This window comes from Muntiacus reevesi, chromosome 3, assembly GCF_963930625.1.
Source record: "Muntiacus reevesi chromosome 3, mMunRee1.1, whole genome shotgun sequence".
Classification (NCBI taxonomy): domain Eukaryota; kingdom Metazoa; phylum Chordata; class Mammalia; order Artiodactyla; family Cervidae; genus Muntiacus; species Muntiacus reevesi.
In genome coordinates, this window is record NC_089251.1 from 239322332 (window position 1) to 239345243 (window position 22912).

The window sequence follows — 22912 nt, forward strand, 5'->3', positions numbered from 1 at the left end:
ATTACTCCTGAACTCACTAAGTTTTAGTCATTTTATTTTCTAGTAAGAAGATTTCTGGCTGTAAATTTAAATTTATCTGTAAATTTAAATTTATCTACTTTAGCTTCATCTCACAGTTTCTAGTGTGATATTTTTATATTCTCAAACTATTAATAATTTCTATTTTTTTTTAATCCTTAAGCTATGAATAAGTATGTTTTTGTATTTGATGATTTTTATTGATCTCCAAGGTTCTTGACATTCTCCTCTATAATTTCTAATGTACTGGATTAGATTTCTATGTTAGATAATTGTATTTTCAATTATCAAGTTTTCTTTTGGTTTATCTTATTGCTTCTAATTTTCTTTCAATATTTCTTATCTGTTCATTCATTATAAGTGTATGTTCTTTTTTTAATCAGTTAATTTATTTTGGAGATAAGCGTATGTTCTTTTACAGACCCAAATACAACTGTATGACTGCTTCAGAATTTTTACCTGTTAAGTCCAACACCTGGGCTTCCATTGTATGCCTTTTATTTTGAGTGTTGTGAAAGATATCTTGCAGATTCTCTGGCTTCTGTTCTGTTCCTCTGAAGAGTATACAATGAGTTCAGCTCCAGACTCATCTTCCCTGCAGTGAGCAACAACTGAAAACCCTGAATGTTTAAGACTTAGCATGACTGCTTTAAATCTGTCACACATGGGCAAATTTAAGGGATCAGCCAGATTTATATGGTTCTGTCACTTTCCACTTTCAAACTCTGTGCTCTCAACTTGGAAGACTGTAAATTTCTCTCTGAAGTTCAGCTCCCTCTTTCACTCTGTAGCTGTGTTTTCTTATTGTTTTGTTATTTCTCTAGTGTGAGTTCATGTTTCTGGGACTTTGTGGGAAATCATTGAGACCTGACCTGAGGTCAGGTCTTTTTAGAAAAGATTTCAGTTAGTTTCTACCAGGATCTTGGGACCACCAGCAACTTATGTCTGCTTTAAATTGAATATTTGCCTTGCCTTTTGTACCAGGCACATGGTATAAGTTTGGATCATAAACACAGGTGAATTCTGGGTTTATAACTCTGCATCGTTAGAGAGACATTTTTTCTGTAAACCAGAGCTAAGAGCAGACAGAAACATTTGCTTGCTAAGGTTTTCTTTTGATCTGTGTTTACAAGGTTGATTTTTAAAAATGCTTTCATTAAGTGTGTAACTTTTTGTGGGTCTTGAATTTATTCAGGATCTCTAATCCACATTGGATCCAGATATTTCTTTTCTGTTGCCTCTAACAGGCACTTAAAACCAAGCTATAGGTCACCGGGATCAATAGAAGCCCACAGAATAGCCGCTGACTTAAGTGCTAGCTTACCTTTCACTATCACCTGTAAGGAATTTCCCTTGTTTTCTGGTAAAATTTTTATTATCTGTTTCTAGATTTTTTGTGATGGAAAGGTTTTAGGGTAATTGTCCCATTGTGTGCTGGAAGTATACATTCACCAACCAAAATCCTAGTTTTCAGTGTATTATAAGAGTACTTAAGAGTTATTCAAGTGAAGAATATATGCATGCTTAAGGTAGTGAAATAAAACCTGACTACAATTTTATTCATGCAACATATTTCTAATTGAGAACCACTAAAGAAATCTATTCTTTCACTGACAGAATTAATGGAAATGAAAATTTTTTTGTTTTAATAGTTTTTGTTAGGCAATTGGCATTACTTGTAAACTATAGTTAAATGGTATTTCTGAGATATTTGTATATCTTGTAATTAATTGTGACAGTGGTTTATCTGAATTTAGATGATGATAAATTTGAGAGTCATTCTCAATAAGGACTGAAAGAAAATTTACTGGTGTTACTGTTTGGCACTTAAGTTTTTTTGTATGTTCCTGTAAGAATCAATTCTAGTAATATATGTGAAAAGTGATAGTCACATATCTTTTAGTCATTGCTGATAAAGGGTAAAAGGGTGAGAAAATTAATGAAATGTGTCCCATACCTTGGATGTACTGCAATCTATTAGAAAAGATAAGTGCAAAGGAGGTAATATAGCACAGTATGGTTTCATGCCATCCTAGATGTACATTAGGAAGTCTGAGGAGAAAGGTTTTAGGGTAGTCTGAGGAAACCTCATAAAAGATGATGATATTTGAGTCAGTTTTTGGAAGATGCAGATGACACCACCCTTATTGCAGAAAGTGAAGAGGAACTGAAGAGCCTCTTGATGAAAGTGAAAGAGGAGAGTGAAAAAACTGGCTTAAAATTCAACATTCCAAAAACGATGATCATGGCATCCAGTCCCATCACTCCATGGCAAATAGATGGGGAGACAATGGAAACAGTGACAGACTTTATTTCCTTGGGCTCCAGAATCACTGCAGATGGTGACTGCAGCTATGAAATTAAGATACTCTTGCTCCTTGGAAGAAAAGTTATGACCAACCTAGATAGCATATTAAAAAGCAGAGACATTACTGAACAAACTAAGGGCCATCTAGTCAAAGTTATGGTTTTTACAGTACTCATGAATGGATGTGAGAGTTGGACCATAAAGAAAGCTGAGTGCTGAAGAATTGATGCTTTTGAACTGTGGAGTTGGGGAAGACTCTTGAGAGTCCCTTGGACTGCAAGGAGATCCAACCAGTCCATCCTAAAGGAAATCAATCCTGAATATTCATTGGAATGACTGATGCTGAAGCTGAAGCTCCAATACTTTGACCAATTGATGTGAAGAACTGACTCGTTGGAAAAGACCCTGATGCTGGGAAAGATTGAAGGCAGGAGGAGAAGGGACAACAGAGAATGAGATGGTTGGGTGCCATCACCGACTCAATGGACCTGAGTGTGAGCAAGCTCCGAGAGTTGGTGATGGACAGGGAGGCCTGGCGTGCTGTGATTCATGGGGTCACAAAGAGTCGGACACTACTGAGCGACTGAACTGAACTGAACTGAGGGAATATAAGACATAAGCCCAACTTCTTGAAGTTTTGTGGCAAATAGTAGTGACAAAGAAGTAGTTGTCATTATTTGTAGTTCAAGACAGTTTTACGTACAACTAATGATACCTTTGTTTTAATCTCTTATGTTATATATCAGATGTTGTCTTTTAGAAATATGTAACACTATAGGAAAGAAATAATAGTCATGCTTTCAATTATTTAAAACATTCTTCCCCTTTGTCATATAAAATCTTTGAGGCCAAGGAGGCTTCTTCATTAATGGGGCTAAAGTCAAGGTGAAATGTTGTGTTTTTATTTATTTTTAAAACATTTTTGGCCACACCCCACGACATGTGGTCTTGACCAGGGATCACTCTCTTGCCCCTGTATTGGAAGATAAAGTTTTAACCACTGGACCACCAGGGAAGTCCCTTGTGTTTCTATTTAAAGTTGTCTGAGTAATCATTTAAATGGTGTATTGACAATATACATTTTTCATTAAAATTACTCATATAAAGGAAATTACTCATTTTGAGTAGCAATTTGATTTGGAACATAGAGCTGTAGCATTAAAGTACTACTAGAGACAACATCCCTAATCCAGCATCCCCTTTAAAATATAGGGGGAATCTGAGGGGCCAGAATTGGTTTTCCTAGATTACACTGCTAGTTTTATATCAGAACTGATACTAAATGTCAAGTATCAGAACTTTGGATCCATTTTTTTTGTTTGTTTTACATTTTCCATGTCCACAAAAAATGGTCAGCAAGGACATTCTTTTTTTTGTTTGTTTTTAGCAAGGACATTCTTTATGATTACTACTAGTAGTTTGAAATTTACAAGAATGATTTTTGATGTTTTATTGTATTCTAGTTATTTGAAAATTAGTAAAATGCATAAGTTTATATAGCCATTATCTTTTAGCTATAGTATTTGAAATGTAGAATGCAGAATACTCATTTTTCTCTCCACACAAATGATTTTTCTTTACTAAACGATCACTTATTGGTGATTTAGTGTCATTTATTTGTGATTTAGTATCACTTATTGGTGAATTTAAGTTTCTTTAATTTCTTGGTATTATTTCTGTGTCCAACTTGATTAATTCTGTTTTTAACAAAATTATATCATGAAGTTTAATAATAAGAGGATTTTTCTTGTGAAAATAGTTGTTTCAGAAATCTGTCAAATTACATTAGCAACCCTAAATTCTGAACATTTTCAGAATATCCTTTAGCTAGGTATATTTTTTAAAATATATATTTTTTACAACTGAATACTCTTCTGACCATAAGATCATTTAGATATAATACATATCAATAGATATACTTGGCCAATAATCATATAATGGGGTACATAAAAAGGTTAAGGACTTTGCATAGTAACACTTGACTTCTCTGTGGTGTTGGCAAAATCTGAAAATTGACTTGAACAGAAAGAAGCCAATGTATTCCAACTAAGTCACCTTAATCCATCTACATTGGAGAAATTGTAAAGTGCATATATGGTTCAATTCATCAAAAATATAAGCGTTACAAATGGAATTTTCCATTGAGAATAAATATTTCGTTTTGACCTGACATAAATCCAAGGGACCCTGAAAAAAAAAGATTAATATAATTTCTCAGTCACTACATCATTAATATTTTATGTGTAAATAGAAATTCATAAAATGAATTTAAGTGACAAATTATGTACTATAACATTTATTTACTACCAAGAAATTTGGAGATTACATAGTGAGGAGTTGAAATTAAAATGTTTACAACCAAGAGAATTAATTGAAATTGATAACTGTTGTAGATGGCTACCATTATTGCTGTTAAACTTGCAAGTTGGAATAGGTGGGCTTGATCTTTTGCACACAGAAAAGTTCATAAAAACTGCTTTTAATTGACTTTATAGTATTTCTTGGTAAATCGTGCAGTAGGTGGTTATAAAATTCATGTGAACTTTTATGTATACAAATGTCAGATCACATACAGGTTTCATTAATTATATATAGTTTAAACTTCCAACAATAAAAACAGAAGCCAAAAAATTAAATACAATAAAAAATGAAATATTTATTCATTTGGCTCAATAATGACATAGCTCACCATTCTTTTTAATAATAGCAATTCCCTGCATGCAGTTCATCAATACACTACAAGTAAATAGTTGTGTAAAAGGAATTAACATTACTCTTTTGGTTTGTGCAAAAACAAAAATTTATATCATGTTAAGTAATTGCACAACTTTGCCACTATGTTCATGGCTAAAAGGGACATAGCCCAAGTTATATCTCTGATAGCTTTAGTGCAGCAGGAATTAAAAAAATAAGACTAGTCTGCATAAGCAAATACTACAAAAGTTGAGTTAAAAAAAAACCTTCCATGAATAAAGGGTTATATTGAGGCAACCATAGTTGGTAGAAAATGACCTAGGTTTGAATATTTGACCAATGTATATCCTACTGGAATGATAGAAAATATATTATAACAAAGAAATCCACAAAACCCATTGTCTAACTTTTAGGAAATTATCCATTGAAAAGTCTAATGGATTCAAAAGTTTGGAGTTGTGATTAAAAATAAAAAGCAAAAGCATAAAGTAAAATAAATTGCCATGTCATCAACTTGAAAATAATTATCTTATGTATAAAATGCAGCAAATAAAATTGATCATATTTTTACATTATTTATATTTAAACAAGTTTTGGACATATTTTTAGCAAAATACGAAGTATATGTTTTGACAGTAGGCAGTATGCAGTGTGTTTCCTTGAATCTAGAGAGACACCATATGACACTCAAATTGAATTAAAAATGGAAAAGGAAAAGTGCTTTTAAATAACTGCAAGCTATTCTGCTTGACTTACTAGACATAGAGCAGGTTGAAATCACTCTACTACCAGCATGTGACTTCTAACCAAGACTTGTGAAGAATGGATTGTGTAAAATAGAGCAGCATAGGCAATTAACATGCATTAGTGATAGTCTTCAAACTATTTATGTTTAATGAATGGTGCAGGATACATCCCTGTTGGAAGCTTGCAAAAGACACATATACTGTGGTACATATTTGATTTAATAGGAGTTGTTTATCAGGAGATATATATATATGTGTGTGTGTGTGTGTGTATATATATATCTCTGCAAATATGCACCCACAGGATAAAATAACTATTTACATAACAGAGGGTGTGTTTAATTGACATAAAATGTCAGCTTTGCTGAGAGCAGAAGATGGCAAAGCAATACTGTGCAGAAAGTGGAACAACTATTCTAAAGTGATGCTTTAGATACACTTTTCTAGAACAGATTTATTAGATTACTTTTTTGGGGAAAGCATTTAACCAAAATTAAATATAGTGCTCTGGAACTTAGAATAAAATTTGCACTTGCTGAAACAGAATACTTTGCATAAAAATAATCCTTTAAAAATTAGAGGAGACTTTACAGGCACATAACTGTTTAGATATAAACAAATGTAGACTAAAACACTTTCAAAATTAAAGTCGTCTAGAAAATGGAAGTACCTGATAGTGTTAGAATTTTTTTCTGGTTTTGAGCAAGAATTTCATCTCTTGGGTGAAGCTCTTGTCTGATTCGAGAAACTTATGGAGTAGGAACACAGGGCTCTTATATTCTTTTTTCTCAACCTAAAGCTCATTTACAAAAATAGTGACGTAGTATTATGAATAAACTATGAATTAGCGACCAGGGAAATCCACTAGAACAAATTTTGTAAAAATATGGCAGATATGGAAGTTAAAAATAGAGTAGATGCAAGTACTGTACTAAAAGTGTTTGGTGCGGTTACAATGATCACTTTGCACAACTATCCCTATGGTCTAGGTAGCCATTGAATTTCTCCTCAGCAGTGTCAGCTGGTAAAGATAACAGTAACCTCCTGTCAGTGTTGATACCCTGACTCACAGAGCTGTAGTGATGGAGAGGTCACTGTCTTGTTATAGGCACTGACCATGAGTATTTGTTAAAACAGTCAGTTTGGCATAGACCTCCTCTGGGAGTTCAGTTGACACATAAACTTTACCTTCTTAGGCTGTAAACAATTGATCACAAAGATAATTCTTTGTTTCTTTTTTTTTTACTTTTGATTTTCCCTGACCTCTTTCCCTTTGCTTTCTTTTTCTGGTTTGTCTTTCTCAAATTTTTCTTTGTCTGGCTTTGTTACACTATCATAGGAAGGAGGAGAGGTGGTAGAGGAACTCCCATCTGTTTTTTCTGGGGTGGAGTTCCCGTTTAATTTGTCAATAATCATGTCATCTTTTATAGGTAAGTCAATCCTCCCTTTGATCGCCTCTTTGTTATACTCATTCACTACCTTCTTTAACCTTTGCTTTAAAAGATAACACCTGAAATTACGCTGAATGATAGCCGCAGACACCTCCTCTTGTTTGCGTTTCAGAGTGGTTGTGATGGGCTCATAGGAGACTTTGGAGGGGTTTGATGCCATGAACCGATCTTCCATCTGGATTCGAAGGGCATCCATCTCTCCACTCTCACCCAAAACACGCTTTGTAAAGGCAAATAAGATGTCGAGGCAGTGGATCCTGTCCCCACTGACCATGGGCAGGTCCATGGCAATGAGCTGGACTTTGTTTGGTTTTGCTATGAGAAGAGGAGGATCCAGGGCCGCTGCAAAATCAGAGAGCTTGGAGAACTCGATGAACTGGGTGGCGTCAGGATCGAACTTCTCCCAGACCTCATAGAACATCTCAAAGTCATCCTCACTCAGGGGCTCTGCACTTTCTTCAGTAGCAACACTGAAGTTCTCCAGGATGACAGCGATGTACATGTTCACCACAACCAGAAATGATATGATGATGTAACTGACAAAGAAGAAAATCCCAACAGACGGGTTTCCACAGTCTCCCTTAACTGAGCTGCCAGGGTGAATTGTGTCAGGGTCACAGTCCGGTGGTGCACTGTTGAGGATAGGTGCTAGCAATCCATCCCAGCCAGCAGAGGTGGTAATCTGGAACAGGCAGATCATGCTGTTGCCGAAGGTCTCAAAGTTAAACATGTCATCAATTCCAGCTTCTTTTTTAACATAGGCAAAGTTGGACATTCCAAAGATGGCATAGATGAACATGACCAGGAAGAGCAGGAGGCCGATGTTAAACAACGCAGGAAGGGACATCATCAAAGCAAAGAGCAGCGTGCGGATCCCCTTAGCCCCTTTGATCAGACGCAGGATTCGGCCAATCCTGGCAAGACGGATCACTCGGAACAAGGTAGGGGACACAAAATATTTCTCTATCAGCTCAGCCAGAAACATACCTATGGAAAAATACAGAAAACCGCTAAACAGTGAGTATATGTTCATAGGCTTATATGAATGCTTTTTCTTTGTGAAGTTATTGAAAACAACAAATTTGTCATGAGTATAAATCTTTACTATTTGGATTCACTTCCTAACATTACCAATGAAAGAGTATAGAGTTTTATTTAATAATTCTATAATGTCATAAACCGATATGAACCCTTGCAAAATCCTATAAATTAAATAATCTCACATATTCGTATGGAATTTTAAGATTGCTGCTACTGCTAAATCACTTTAGTCGTGTCCGACTCTGTGTGACCCCATAGAGGGCAGCCCACCAGGCTCTCCCATCCCTGGGATTCTCCAGGCAAGAATACTGGAGTGGGCTGCCATTTCCTTCTCCAATGCATGAAAGTGAAAAATGAAAGTGAAGTCGCTTGGTCGTGTCCAACTCTTAGCGACCCCATGGACTGCAGCCTACCAGGCGCTTCCATCCATGGGATTTTCCAGGCAAGTGTACTGGAGTGGGGTGCCATTGCCTTCTCTAATTTTAAGATTACATACTCCCAATTACTAAGAATAGTTATCCTCATATATGAAATGTTTCAACAGCAAACAAAGACTGTTTCTTAAATCTTCAAATATATTGCTTTCTTTTTGAATACTGTCATTTTTCAATTAGTGGAAAATGACCAAGAGTGTTGAACTTTAGATCTGTACGCGTGATAATTCTCAGATCTAATTTCCATGTTACACAGGTGGTAGGCTCTGGGGGATTTTTTCAACAACTATACTTCTCAGTAAATAAACCATTCTTACCTACGATGGAAAGAATCACTACCACAAAATCAAAGATGTTCCAACCTATGGTGAAGTAGTAGTATCTGAGGGAGATCAATTTCAGCACAAATTCTCCAGTGAACAGGATAATGAACACAAGGTTGATTCGGGACAAAACTAGAGTCATATATTTGCTCTGGTCATCAGTTTCTACCATCATGGTGACCATATTGAGACAGATAAGGATCATGATACTGATATCAAAAACTTGTCTGGTTACAAAATCAAAGACCATTCCTTGGAATTTGTTCTAGAAAGAGAGAGAAAACGAGAAGGTTAATATGCATATTTCATAAATAATGATCCATAAAATTGCAGATGAAGTCCTTCTGTATATGGCCCACTGGATGTGTACCCTTCTCACACTACCTGAAACAAATCTGTTAAAAAAAGAGAAGGAAATGAAAAATGTCATATGACAAAAGCAAAGCATAATTGTTTTATTTAGATTCTATGGGAAGACAAAGCTGAATGACATAAATTGGTGGCAACTGGCTGATAATGTGCATGGGCCTTGCTTGATTTTACTAACTGGTAATTTTTACAAAAAATATAACAACTAACAATGAAGATTTACAAAGTAGGTTAATGTAGACAGACTTTTAGATGGAAGAATGTGCCAGTTGATTTATCAACACTTTAGGAATTTTGAATTATGTCTTATTTCTGTCTGTCCATGATCCAAAATATCAGTCATTTTTTATTTAATTCTGCTTCTTCTAACAGTAGTACTTAAATGACATTCAGTAAAGTAGGTTTATGTCCTTTTGTGTATCCTGCCCTACTTCCTCCCTCCCCTCCTGCCCCACCCCTGCACCCTCTTAAAAATTATGCAAAGTGAAGTCATTTATAAGATTCATGAGACTTTGTCAAGTCCTAGTTCAGCAATTATAGGCTTTGTGACTTTGGGTACAATATATACCTTCCTTGGGTCTTAGTTTCCTGTTCCTTACCCATCTAAGAGGATAGATAATTTAGAATACAACTCTGTGGACATAATACACCATCTTTATGTCTTTGCACTATAATGAAGCTCTACATGCATTCTATGGTATGGAAGCTCTACATGCATTCAGGGTATGCATTCTAGATAAATCATTCGTGTGTGTGTGTGTGTGTGTGTGTGTGTGTGTGTATGCTGAAACCAATACTACTTTGATGACACCCTTTCCTTTCTAAGTAGGTGAAAAATTGTTTTCTGTTCAAAACAATGGAGAGAACAAATGGCACAGAGGGAGGCTATGGGTGTTGAATGGGAGGTTTTAAGTTCATCTGCTTAAAAGGACAAGAGGGGAGCCATGTAACAGATCAGAGAAGGAGAGAAGGGTGCACTGTTGGCAGCAGTAGGTGGCAGCAGGAGCATGAGCTTGCTTTGGGAGCAGTTACTGGGAACTCTGACTTGGAACTTTTCAACTGACCAGTAAAGAACACTGCCTCATTTTAGGAACTTAGTAATTCATAGAGTGTAGTACTTGCAAATTGTGTTATACATTATGTACTTTACAATTAGATCACAGTATATATATTGGTGATATCACCTAATATGTTCTGAACCAGCACTGCCCAGTTTCATCATATGGAAATAGGGCTTTGGAATGTTCAAGGAGATGAGTAATTCTTACTGCAGGCCGAGGTATGGGTTTCTGAGGTTTCTTAGACCCAAGTTTCTTCATTGCATTGTAGTATTTTTTCTGTTCCTCTGTCATAAAGATGTCTTGACCTCCAAAGTAAAGACATAGTAGAAAACTGGTTACAATCCAGCCTGTATTACAGCAATACTTTTACAAAAATAATTCTGAGTCTTTTCTTTAATCCTTCTTTTCAATTTTTAAATGGATCTTACCCTACTTCATATAGATTTATCCTGCTTTTTGGTTTTATGTGAAATTCTGAGTACCTTAACATTATGTAAAACCCATAATCACATAAAACTGTGATTAGTACAGGATTCTAATTTGATAATATTATGTTTAGAAGGAGGCTCAGGGGTCTCAAATATGTTTTCATTAAGGAAAAAATTCTTAGTTCATTTCAGTGTCGCCAGCTTTGTTTTTTTATTCAACACTTTTTGAGCACTTGCTGTGTGTAAGACAATGTACCCAGTATCAGAATTACATAGATTTACATCTACATGTATCTATATGCACCTATATATAAACAAATAAAACAACCCATCACTGCAGAGATAACAATAAACTCCAGGATTCAGAAACAGGCTTTATATAGGGGAGCGGTTCAGATGTTAAAGAATCTGCCTGCAATGTAGGAGACCCAGGTTCAATCCCTGGGTTGGGAAGATTCCCTTGGAGAAGAGAATGGCTGCCCACCCCAGCATTCTTGGCTGGGAGATCCCATGGACAGAGGAGCCTGGTGGACTACAGTCCATAGTGTTGCAAAGAGTTGAACACAACTGAGCTACTAACACGCTTAAGCTAGACCTTAAGCTAGAGTATGATTAAGGGTTTGCTGGACAAAGCATTTTAGGGGGAAAAAAATATGCTGTGTCAAGTGACAGGGAAAAGAGCATACCTTGTTCAGAAAAGGGCAGAAAATCCATGTAGCTGGTGTGTAGCAGCTGATAGTGTTAATGGTGGGTGGGTGGTTACTGAGGAGGAGGGAAGTGAATATAGCAAGTGTGTAGGAGAAGATGAAGCTGGAAGACTGGGTGGAGATCATTCCTGAAAGGCTCTGTAAGCAAGGGTAAAGCATTGAGGCCCACTGGATGTTTTGAGGCAATATGGTCATATTTCTAAGTCAGAATGACACTATAGCAGATCTGCAGAGGATGAACCTGGAGAGGAGCCACCAGTTAGAGGCTGGAATCCTCTGCAGTTGAACTGACCACATAGTGAATGAAAAAGAATATAAAAATGACCTAAGTTGGTCTTGACTATGAGTGTCCTGGTTATTGGGATGTAAAAAAACAAAATCTCAGAATGGAGAAAGGTGAGAGCTGAGGAATACTTATCTTCTTTTTCTGTTGGTTGAAGTTATCTATGATGACACCAATGAATAGATTCAGAGTGAAGAATGACCCAAAGATGATAAAGATGACAAAGTATAAGTACATATACAGATTTTCTTCATATACAGGCTGAAGTTTAACCTAAATAATATTGAAAATATTAAATAACATTTAAAAACACAATAAATACTTGGGCTAAACTAAAAATTTGGTGAGTGTTATTACTTTCTATAGAGCTATTTTTTGCCTTGACCTGAGATATTGTTCTGCAAAAGCAGTTCTTTTTTTCAAATTAGCATGACCTAGTATAATCTGCCTGCATCGCAGGAGACCCAGACTCCGTCTCTGCATCAGGAGGATTTCCTGAAGAAGGGAAGGGCTACCCACTCCATTATTCTTGCCCAGAGAATTCCAAGGAGTGAGGAGTCTGGTGGGCTCTAGTCCATGGGGTCGCAAGAAGTCAGACATGACTGAGTGACAAACACTACTAGTATATTGAAAGTTTGTAATTTTTATGATTGTTCTTAAATCTGTTTTCCCATTGGGGCTTACCTGTACATATTCTTTAGAGTAAATAACAGTGGTATAAACAAGGCAAACATTTTGAACCTACTGTTTGTCTTACTATAATTGTTTTTTCTTCTGCAGTATTTTCAACTTGGGTTTGGAGTTGAAACCCAAGATAACTCCTTATCTTGGAGATAAGGCTTTAATAACAGAACATCGACTTCTAAGAGGAAAATTCGGCATAAACAGATGTGTGCTGAAGAACTGTTTTTACTTCTGTTTTCTAAATTGAGTTTCCCTGAAACTTGCTTACTTTTATCATGATATTTTTGGGAGCCGCGTCACAGACTCTGATTTATCATACTCTCCAGGGATGGGGGAGACTAGTTCCTTCCCGCCTGAGCAGTTTTCCCAAACTTAAGAGTCTCATTTACTGGCCTGACCTGACTGACCTGTTATTAGATATATAACAGACATATATTAACCAAAGTATCATTTACATGGAAGTGAATTGGCTTAAAAAGAGAATCTCTACATGCAGTTGTAAGTCTTCTGATGGCTTCTAATATAATATTCTGGGCCTTTCAGTTAAATTATCACAAATGTTCACTATGGAAAAATCTAGTAACTATAAATAGTATTTGAGTGATACTTACATCTCGTGAATCAACAGCTGCATACATAATGTCCATCCAGCCTTTAAATGTGGCCTGTTAAACAACATATATTTGAATTCTGCATAAAAACCTAATCCAACAGTATGCATTTTACCATATGCATGATAGTTATTAAATATTAAAATATGATAGTTATTAAAAATAATTTTTGTATAATATTTTGAAATACTTTACAAAGAGGCTGGAAGCCCTGCAGTTGAAATTTCAATGAAACTGAAATTGAATAGGATTTTATTTCAAAACTGGAACTTGTTTTGTCTTGGAAGGTATTCTATTTTTTTCTGCACTAACATTTAACTAGATGAATCTCAGTCTCAAATCACTTTCAGAAGCTAAGCTCTATCATTCAAACCTCTGGTGTGTTTAAGCACTCAACTGTTTTGGTTAATTTCTTGATTAGTTAATATATTGTGAATTAAGTCAAAATAATTAAATATTACACATTTTGAAATCTACGCCAAAAGATTTGCATTTCCATCCCTAATAGATCTAAACCCTGATGATGTTGATACTTAATTATCTGGCTAATAATCTATACATTTAATTAATTACTACTATATATATTACTATTTTAATACAGAAAATTGCTTCTTTAGCAATTATTGGTACAGAAAACTAAAAATGGTAATAGCGCGATATCAATAATAGAATAAGAAAAAAACAGGAAGCAGAAATATGAAATCATATTAAAACACTAACAACTGAACACTGGGGGAAATACATTAAAACCACTGCAAGGTATCTTCTTTACAGTCAAGTCAAGCTGATAGTGCAGCTATTAGAGTACAGCTGTTATCATCAGCTGCTTTTGTGCTGTCAGATATTAATCACTCAGAGAACATCAGAGAAATGATTTACTTGAAATCTTTTTCAAAACTCATACGGTAGGTACTTACCACTTGAAGCAGTGCAAGATAGCCAGCTCCAACATTATCAAAATTTACTTTCACATTTTTCCACCGAGCTTTCTTGCCAAGAGCCTGGCAGTCACTCAAGTTGTTAACTTCACTAACATCAAACATGTTACCCGTTGTTGTGTTTACACAGTGGTAGAACTTGCCAGCAAACAAATTCACACCCATAATGCTAAAGATCAGCCAGAAGATGAGACAAACCAATAGCACATTCATGATAGAAGGAATTGCTCCAACAAGAGCATTCACAACGACCTAGAAGAGGAGATAAGGATAGGCAGCTTACAAATTGTTAAAATGGAAACCATTTCTTCGATTATATAGTTAACATAAAATGGGTGTTTAATGAGTTAAATAAAAATCTAGGTGGACAAGTTGTTTCTTCCGATATTTTCTAGAACATATTCAGTAAGGGAAAACAGACAGTGACACAACTAAAAAGCTAAAGGATTTAAGGAAAGCAAAATATTCCAAAGTATGAAAAGAAATAAACAAAAACCTGATAGAGTAAGATGGAGTCAGAAAATGTTTGTATGCTGGGGAAAAAAAGAAAAAAATGTATTAAATACCAACAGAAGAAGTAATCATCATTCAGCAATTCATTTTAATTTTCAAAGGTATTAATGAGTAATTGCTGGCTTGAAAACATGGTTAAACAAGCCCACTACAAAGAAACAAAGTAATGATAATGCCTTAAATCTATGTCCCCAGATCAACCTAATTTTTGATGATGATGAAGAATAGTATTAGAAATTTGCAAGGTCATTTTTTCCCCTACTAATTCCTAATTTTTTAAAAAGTAAATTAAGATGGGAAATAAGATGGAATTTATCTCTGGACATAAAAGTACTGAACGTATTCCCATTATTATTGTTCCAAATCTCTTAAAGGTTTACTTCGGGGCACTTGTTACTTTACCAACCCAGGCCAACCTATTTGATGAAGGAGAAGTTCCATCACCTTTCCTCTAATTAAATTCAGAAGAGATTAATATGTATTTTCAAATCTCTAGCAGTTTGTGTGTTTTCTTATCTAATTTACCAGTTTTATCTAATTAATTAAAATTGGGACTATTTTGTTAAGCACTTATAAGTGAAACTATTGTTTTAAAATCCTGAAACATTATTTTAGAAATCAACACCAAAGAATTATAAATTAATATCAAAACTTGAAATCCAAATATGTAAAAACTTCATATGCTAGTTGAATCTTATTTCTTATAGAAATTGTCATGTGTATTATACCAAAACCAGTTTGTTTTGCTCTAAAATTTGTGTAAAATGACCTCCCATAAATTTTCTTATCAAGTAAATGCATGGTACCTTTTACCATATTTTATACCTAGAATATTAATTCTGTCATATTATGAGAATTAAAAATGTTAATGTAGAATAGTTTTCAGATTAGAGCAAATTTGGAAGTTTTTAATTTTATTCAGTTGCTGTCTGCCCTCAAAAATGAATTATTGATATGAAGCCATGCAATCAGATGAAGGCTTAAATGTCAGTAATACTAAAAGATTGGTATGGAAAAAGCTTGAAATTACATAATAATTTTTAAAAATTTTATCTTGTGTGTTTATTTCTCAAGTAACAGTGAAGTAAAATTATAATGTAACACTAAGTATTTCCTTGCTTACAGCGCATCTGGAGAGTGGTTTCATTCTTCCTGGTGAGTGAATCTCAAAATCAAGGCTGAAGTGTTTTTACTGCTTCAACAAACCACCTCCTAACATAAAAGCCCTATGGCCTAGAAGAAATTCAATATCCATGTGCATTTGCAAGCTGGATTAAACAAAGCTGGCCTTAGTCCTAACTAGTATTTTGAGGGGTGTGGCAAGTAGATGTTAATATTGTGTACTTTATGTTTAGATGCATTAAATGTACACTAAGGAAGAGAGATGGAGAGGCAACTACAAGTGCTAATGGAAAAAGTGAACCTCATTCAGAATGCTCACTTAAAAGGGAGATCTGTAAAACAAACCCCAGGGGTTGCCTGCAATGCTTAGTTAATTATCCTAACCCCTACTTTGGTTGCTTAGGATATGCAGATTTTGTTAGAGGCTACAATTTAGTGTTGTTTTCTTGCACAACAACTTTTTATTACCAATATTAATGGAAGAAGTAGAGCACACAAAAATTTCATTACTAGTTATTTTTAAGAAACCAAACTACCTATTGAAAGGAAGAATATCTCCTCCTAGGATGAATGTCAGTAGTAAACAGTCATTATAAAATGTATAAGCAGTGAAAAGAAATAAATGGCAACACAGAGTTTGTAGTTGTGTGGAAACATCCTTGATTTGCTACCAGGAGACCTGGATTCTAGTTTTAATACTGCCACAAAAATTTTTTTTTGAGGGCCTGTTTTAGTTTCAGGAGGCTAGGTGTAGTGATTTTTAGGATTTCCACTTTGAAATTGTATAATTCTGTGAAAGAAGTGTCAGAAGAGTGTGGCACCCCTCTGTATCTAAATCATTACCTACATTTAATTTTGATATGAATCATCAGAGCTTTTATTCTTCTTACCCTCATGCCTTCAAACCGGGATAAAGCTCTCAGAGGTCTTAAAGCTCTTAATGTCCGTAGGGATTTGATGGCACCAAGTTCTGAGTAGCCAAGAGCATTGGCTACCAAGCTAACCAAAGAAACCTGAAGAAGAAACAAATATCAGTCAGTCCACAGGAAAGAAACTATTGACTAAAGGCATGAGATGTAATCTCTCTTCTTTAGTGTCAATCAAACAAAGCTTTAGACATCCCTTGGCAGCCTTCATTTTCTGCATAGTAGTGTGCTCATTCTACCTTTCCAATCTCATAATTGCTTTTCTGACCAGTGAAACTGGAGTCCTTGCCCAGTTATGCAAACATCCATAAGGCCCTCCAGTTAGATATTTTACCCATGGAGCCCTTTTCAGCCCAGACGTGGACCACTGATGATTCGAGATTTAATTCAAAAGTCATATCCTTCATAGACCTGTGTTTAACATCACTGATTAATAATCATACTTCATTTCCAAGTTTTGCAGTATCTTGGTTATGTGTATTGCAGGTACTGACCATACTTCCAGGTCACATTAACTTTTTATGGACTGAAATGAAACATTCATCTTTTAATGTTTCTAATAATGCCTAGTTGAATATGGTTTAGTCAGTATATATTGGATAAATAAGCAAAGAAGAAAATATTACCGGCAAAACATTTTATCAGACTACATAGTTTCATAACAATGAACAATTTTTTAATCTAAACTATTGGACTTATGATTTAGAATACAACACCTCTCATTCAGAGTGATGATATATCTTTCTGATATTTACATAAATGTTAAGTTTTACTTAAATATATGAAAGGTTAAAGAAGACATGTCTTTTTTAGGAGGAAGAAGCACTATTTGCTTTGATTTTCTTTTAATATGCTGGCTTAGTCGTTTAGTCATGTCTGACTCTTTGCGACCCCATGGACTATAGCCTGCCAGGCTCCTCTGTCCATGGGGATTCTCCAGGCAAGAATACTAGAGTGGATTGCCATGTCCTCCTCCAGGGAAGCCAGCATTTATTGAGTGTTGAACATTTACTATATGTTAGGTTCTGTTCTGATGGTGTTACACATATAAACTCAAGAAGTAGGTCATATTACTTTTGCATTTTCATTGATAAAGAAGTTGAGTTTCTCCCACACCTCTCCTCTTCAAAAAGATAAAAAGATGTACAGGTAGAAAGAGATGAAGTTAGAACCCAAATGATTGGACTTCAAAACTGTATCTTAACCTTTTCCCTCCATTACCAGAAATTCATTCTTAATCTGAACCACAAAACTCAAGAAATGACTTGAATGATTATCTTCTCATATCTTGTAAGGATTATATAAAACTAGTCCTTTTCTTGATGCATGGGAGAGAGGATAATTTATAGACATCTACTGGATGGCCTCAGGGCCATGGTGTAAAGGTGACACCAAAACCAGAACTGAGACTTTAAGGCAGATGGAGCCACTATCCCCTTATTAGTATTGAACAGAAAAATAAATGACTTGAATGTTAGACTTGACTAGTGGCAGTATAATTTATTGAGCTATTAATTTCTGTCTAGTGTTCACTGCTACAGAAGACTGGGAAGATGGGGAAGGTTATTATTAGAGAACACACAGGCTTCTAGATTCTGGACTCATTTGCCTCAGGAAGCATTCACAACTTCTTTAAGTTTCTGCAGCTGCTTCTGAAGACTTATCTTCCCAACCAGGTCCTGAGACCTGGGCATTTAATGAGAAAGTCAAAAGTATCAGTTGCTCAGTCTTATCTGACTCTTTACGACCCCATGGACTATAGCCTGCTAGGCTCCTCTGTCCATGAAATTCTCCAGGCAAGAATACTACCATTTCCTTCTCTAGGGGATCTTCCTGACCCAGGAATTAAACCCAGGTCTCTTGCATTGGAGGCAGATTCTTTACCATCTTAGCCACCAGGGAAGCCCCATTTAAAGGGAAGTGGCAGGAAATTTCTCAAGACTGTGAAGTAAGGAAGCTCATGCTTTAAAAGGAAAAGAAAGACAATGGCTAGAGCCAGGAGATTCTAGAAGGACAGCAAGTTGTGGCTTCAGAGCTGAGAGGCACCACTTGCGTATAACTACCCCATCACACTGGGGTGGCTCTGTGTATTAACAGAGAAGCTGAACACTAGTGAACCCCCCTTTTTTATGCACCTTATGTCATTTTGTGTAGAACAAAAACTCATTTTATTGCATTCATCATTGTGAAAAACTTAATATGGTTTAAACTCAATTTTGAAGTTAATTTTAAAGATTTGAAATATTCTTAAAATTGGAAGATGATGCCTAATATTGGTGCCCGTGTGCATGCTCAGTACGACCAGCTCTCTGCCCCTCCATGGACGGTAGCCCACTGGGCTCCTCAGTTGGTAAGGTGCTGTAAAACTTACAATGATCGTTTCCATTCTTGAGCTGTGTCTCAGAGTAGTCAAATGATTAGTCCAAGAAAAGGTGGCAAGGGGCAAGAACATAACTGGAATTTCTGTTTTCAGGTCCAGTGTGTTTCCCACCTCAGCAACTTCATACTCGACCTTTCAATACAGTGTTTTAGTCTCTTATGCTCAACACAAAAGGCATTCTAACTAAGGTATTCTAAGTGTAACAGAACCTCTTTACCAAAAACTGAATTTTTAATACAAATTTACATGGCTCTAGGTACCTTACTATCCACAAAATATATGAAACTGTCTGTGCTAGAGGCTTCAGGGGGTGGTTTAGTTGTCAGTCACACCTTCTACATTCCAGTGGTAGTTGAGACTGAGAACAAAAGGAATAATGCAGGAAGGAGTTGATGGTTCTGAAGACCTTGGAAGTCCTGTGATTGTTTAATGAACCAAGTGATATGACATTGTTTCCCTTAAAAATGGCTAAAGATAATTTTTTTAACTTCAGTAAAAGCAGTTAAAAGATTAAAACCATAGGATCACCTCCATACATTGAGATGATACATTTCAGTGTAAAAAGCTTGCTTGATTTTTAATGGAGAAATTTAGAAGTGTTTCTATTAAAACCAGAAATAAAAAAAAAATGCCAGCTACAAACATTATTTTTCCCCAACATTATTATTAAACACTCTGTGAAAAGAAATAAGAGCTAAAACAATTAGAAAAGTAGAAGTCATTATTTACATATATGTTAATGTTGACCTAAAAAATCAGAATAAAATGAAAACTATTATAAACAATAATATAATTATTTTAGGTTATGATTAATATATTTTATATTAATTTTTTTAAGTTTGTATGTCTTTTGAAACTGCACAAACTTTAAAATATTATAAAGAAAAAATAGTATAAGAATAATCTAAAATATTGTTGTTTTAAGAAGAGCAATCAGAAAGGACAAATTCCACCCAATATTAAAGCTAACTATAGGATCTTCAATAATTAAAGCTGTCATATAAATAAACAAAAAAGTGAATGAAACAAATCTAAATTGGACCCAAGGCATACTGGCATACCAAGTTTTAGCGTATAGAAAATCATAGTATTTTAAATGAGAGGTGAAAGAAACAAGGGGGACATTTTGAAATGTTTTAAAATGTTGAAATCATTTTGAGGGCAATAGAATTGGAGCTTTACCTCACACCTTACACCAAAATAAGTTCTAGATTGATCAAAAATTAAAACATAAAAATGAATAAAGAAACAAAACTGAAAAAAATTGAGAGAAAAAACATGAGAAAATGTTTTAATAATCTTAAAGCAAATGGTCTTTATAAGCATAAGAAAAGCCAAAAAGGGGGGGAAAAAAGGCTGATATATTTGACTAAATCAATATGAAAACCTTTTTACATGACAAAAAAAGCTCAAAAGACAAAAGTGCAAGTCAGCAAAATAGCCATACCACATGTGACAAAGTAGTAAACTTCCTTAACGTAAGAAGAAGTCCTACTAATCAGTAACAAAAAGGTCATTAACCATAGCATACAAATTCCCTCTAAACTTTCATTTTAATATATTTGTTTGACCAGCACATTTGTTTATTATACTCCTTATTGAAATTCAACTAGAAGAAAAGCAAAAGAATACACAGAGAATAAACAAAGGGATGAGAAGGAAGGAGGTTTTAAAAAGTTCTGTAGTTAAAAAAAATAAAGTGCACTGGAATGATCACCTTCTCCACAGAGCAAAAGCAGCAGCAGGAACACAAGTGCCTGCAGAAGTCAGTCAGATTTTTCTAGTGGGCTCTGAAAAGGTTCTGGACCTGGAGGCACCATGTTCTCCTAAAACAGGGGTAACACGTGGCACTGAGAACGGAACTGATTCAAAGTCTCTACTTAGGGAAGCTGGGCATTCTTGACTGCCTTCATCCACTTCTCCCCAGCTCTGCTAGAGAGCAGAATGGAGTAATACTCCTTTGTGGCTTACAAGGTAAAATCTCTTATTTGCTACAGAGGTCAGAACATAGCAACAATGATCTGCACTGTGATTGGGTTTCCCTGTTAGACCACAAAAGCCTCTTTAATACATCATACGATGGAGAGTTTTCCATTAATACTATCATAGGGTTTAAACAGTCTGTGGACTAACTCAGTATTTCCGAGAGTAGGCACCTAAAGTTTCAGATTGCTAGGTGCATATCTCCTCCCTTTCAGCCCAGAGCAGTCCTGTTTATTGTCAGATACACAGTTTCTAAAGAGGGCTCAGGTGATGGTGAGGGACAGGTACAAAGTGTCCATGGAAGTGATGGCAGAGGGCTCTTGGCAAAGATGGGAGATTGGGGATAGTGGAGAGGGCAGGATTCTTTAGCTGCAATGGGTAATGTCTATAGTAGGAATGGAGTGAAGACCATCCAGTGTCTGAGAAATGAAAAGCAGTTCGTATGCATCATCAGTCAGGAATGAGAGTCCTTACACTTTTATATAAGGGGTGTTTGAAACTCAGGGCTGCTTTTTACTTTTGACGTTTTTCTACTTTTATTGTAGGTTTTTGCAGCTTATTTATTTGTCTATAGCTTTTTACATGACTTGGAAATTCAGAGGAGGGTATGGCAACCCACTCCACTATTCTTGTCTGGAGAATCCCCATGGACAGAGGAGCCTTGTGGGCCACAATCCATGGGATTGCAAAGAGTCAAATATGACTGAGCAACTGCTGCTGCTGCTGCTGCTAAGTTGCTTCAGTCGTGTCCAACTCTGTGCGACCCATAGACGGCAGCCCACCAGGCTCCGCCGTCCCTGGGATTCTCCAAGCAAGAACACTGGAGTGGGTTGCCGTTTCCTTCTCCAATGCATGAAAGTGAAAAGTGAAAGTGAAGTCGCTCAGTCATGTCCAACTCTTAGCGACCCCATGGACTGCAGCCCACCAGGCTCCTCCGTCCATGGGATTTTCCAGGCAAGAGTACTGGAGTGGGGTGCCAATGCCTTCTCCTGACTGAGCGACTAAGCACAGGAAATTGACAGTGCTCACCAGACATGTAAAGGCATCTCAGTAATTATGGTTTTGTTTATGGCAGAGGGAAACTGGAGATAACCTTAGCGCTCATTCCTGGAGAACGGATGAGTAAATTCTGGTGGTACATCACTGAACTGCACCATGGAATATAGATACCATGGGTTCCGTAGGAATTTCATTTAAATATTCCAGACACCATTTATTTTAATAAAATGAGGATTTTTAGTCAGGTGATTCCTAAGTTTGCTTTCTTGCCTGGAATGCTATGATTCAGTAATTTCAAGATGATTAAAGCAATATAACACAATATGTTATTCATGTTGGAAAGCTAAATCACAGTAACTTTACTAATGGATCTAATCTACTAATCTTTAATCAAGTACTCACTCTGCTGGGAAAATACTTGAGTGCTGGTGTGATTGATAGCATGATTACTTATGGAGTATGTATTAATAATTGGGAATCTATCCTTAGGTTTAATTATCATTATTTTCTAGGGAAATAAGAATTGTTTTTGACATTTTACATAACGAACATATGTTATTGGGTTGGCCAAAAAGTTCCTTCGGACTTTTCTATACAGAAAAATCCGAATGAACTTTCTGATTGAACTTTTTGGCCAACCCAATATATAATAAGTTAATAGGTAAGGAATTATTCCATATCTCAATTTCTTCATCTATAAAATTGAGATCACAACGGTGGATGCCTCAGTGGTGCTTGTGATGGCTAAATGAATTAAGGCAAAGATTAGTCATTATTAATATTGTACATGAGAACCCTTATCTGCCTTCATTTTCATGCTCAGAATCTTAGCAGTGATGAGGTAGTATAATCTCTCACGGGAATGCTTTTAGAAAAAGAAAGAGTCATGTGCA

General features: G+C 35.7%; 1 protein-coding gene across 12 annotated transcripts in view; it reads right to left on the reverse strand.

The window, feature by feature from the left end:
- Positions 1-6368: 6368 nt before the first annotated feature.
- The window catches only part of LOC136163454 (sodium channel protein type 3 subunit alpha), an 83437-nt gene continuing 66893 nt past the window's right edge, over positions 6369-22912 (reverse strand). For all 12 annotated transcript variants that reach the window (XM_065927884.1, XM_065927878.1, XM_065927874.1 and 9 more), the window contains 7 exons: positions 16622-16744; positions 14076-14348; positions 13159-13212; positions 11999-12136; positions 10653-10757; positions 9010-9280; positions 6369-8204 (listed from right to left, as the gene is read on the reverse strand). In XM_065927884.1, coding sequence (XP_065783956.1) covers positions 7009-8204; positions 9010-9280; positions 10653-10757; positions 11999-12136; positions 13159-13212; positions 14076-14348; positions 16622-16744 — 2160 coding nt within the window. In that variant the 3' untranslated portion in view covers positions 6369-7008. The remainder of the gene's footprint in view (positions 8205-9009; positions 9281-10652; positions 10758-11998; positions 12137-13158; positions 13213-14075; positions 14349-16621; positions 16745-22912) is intronic.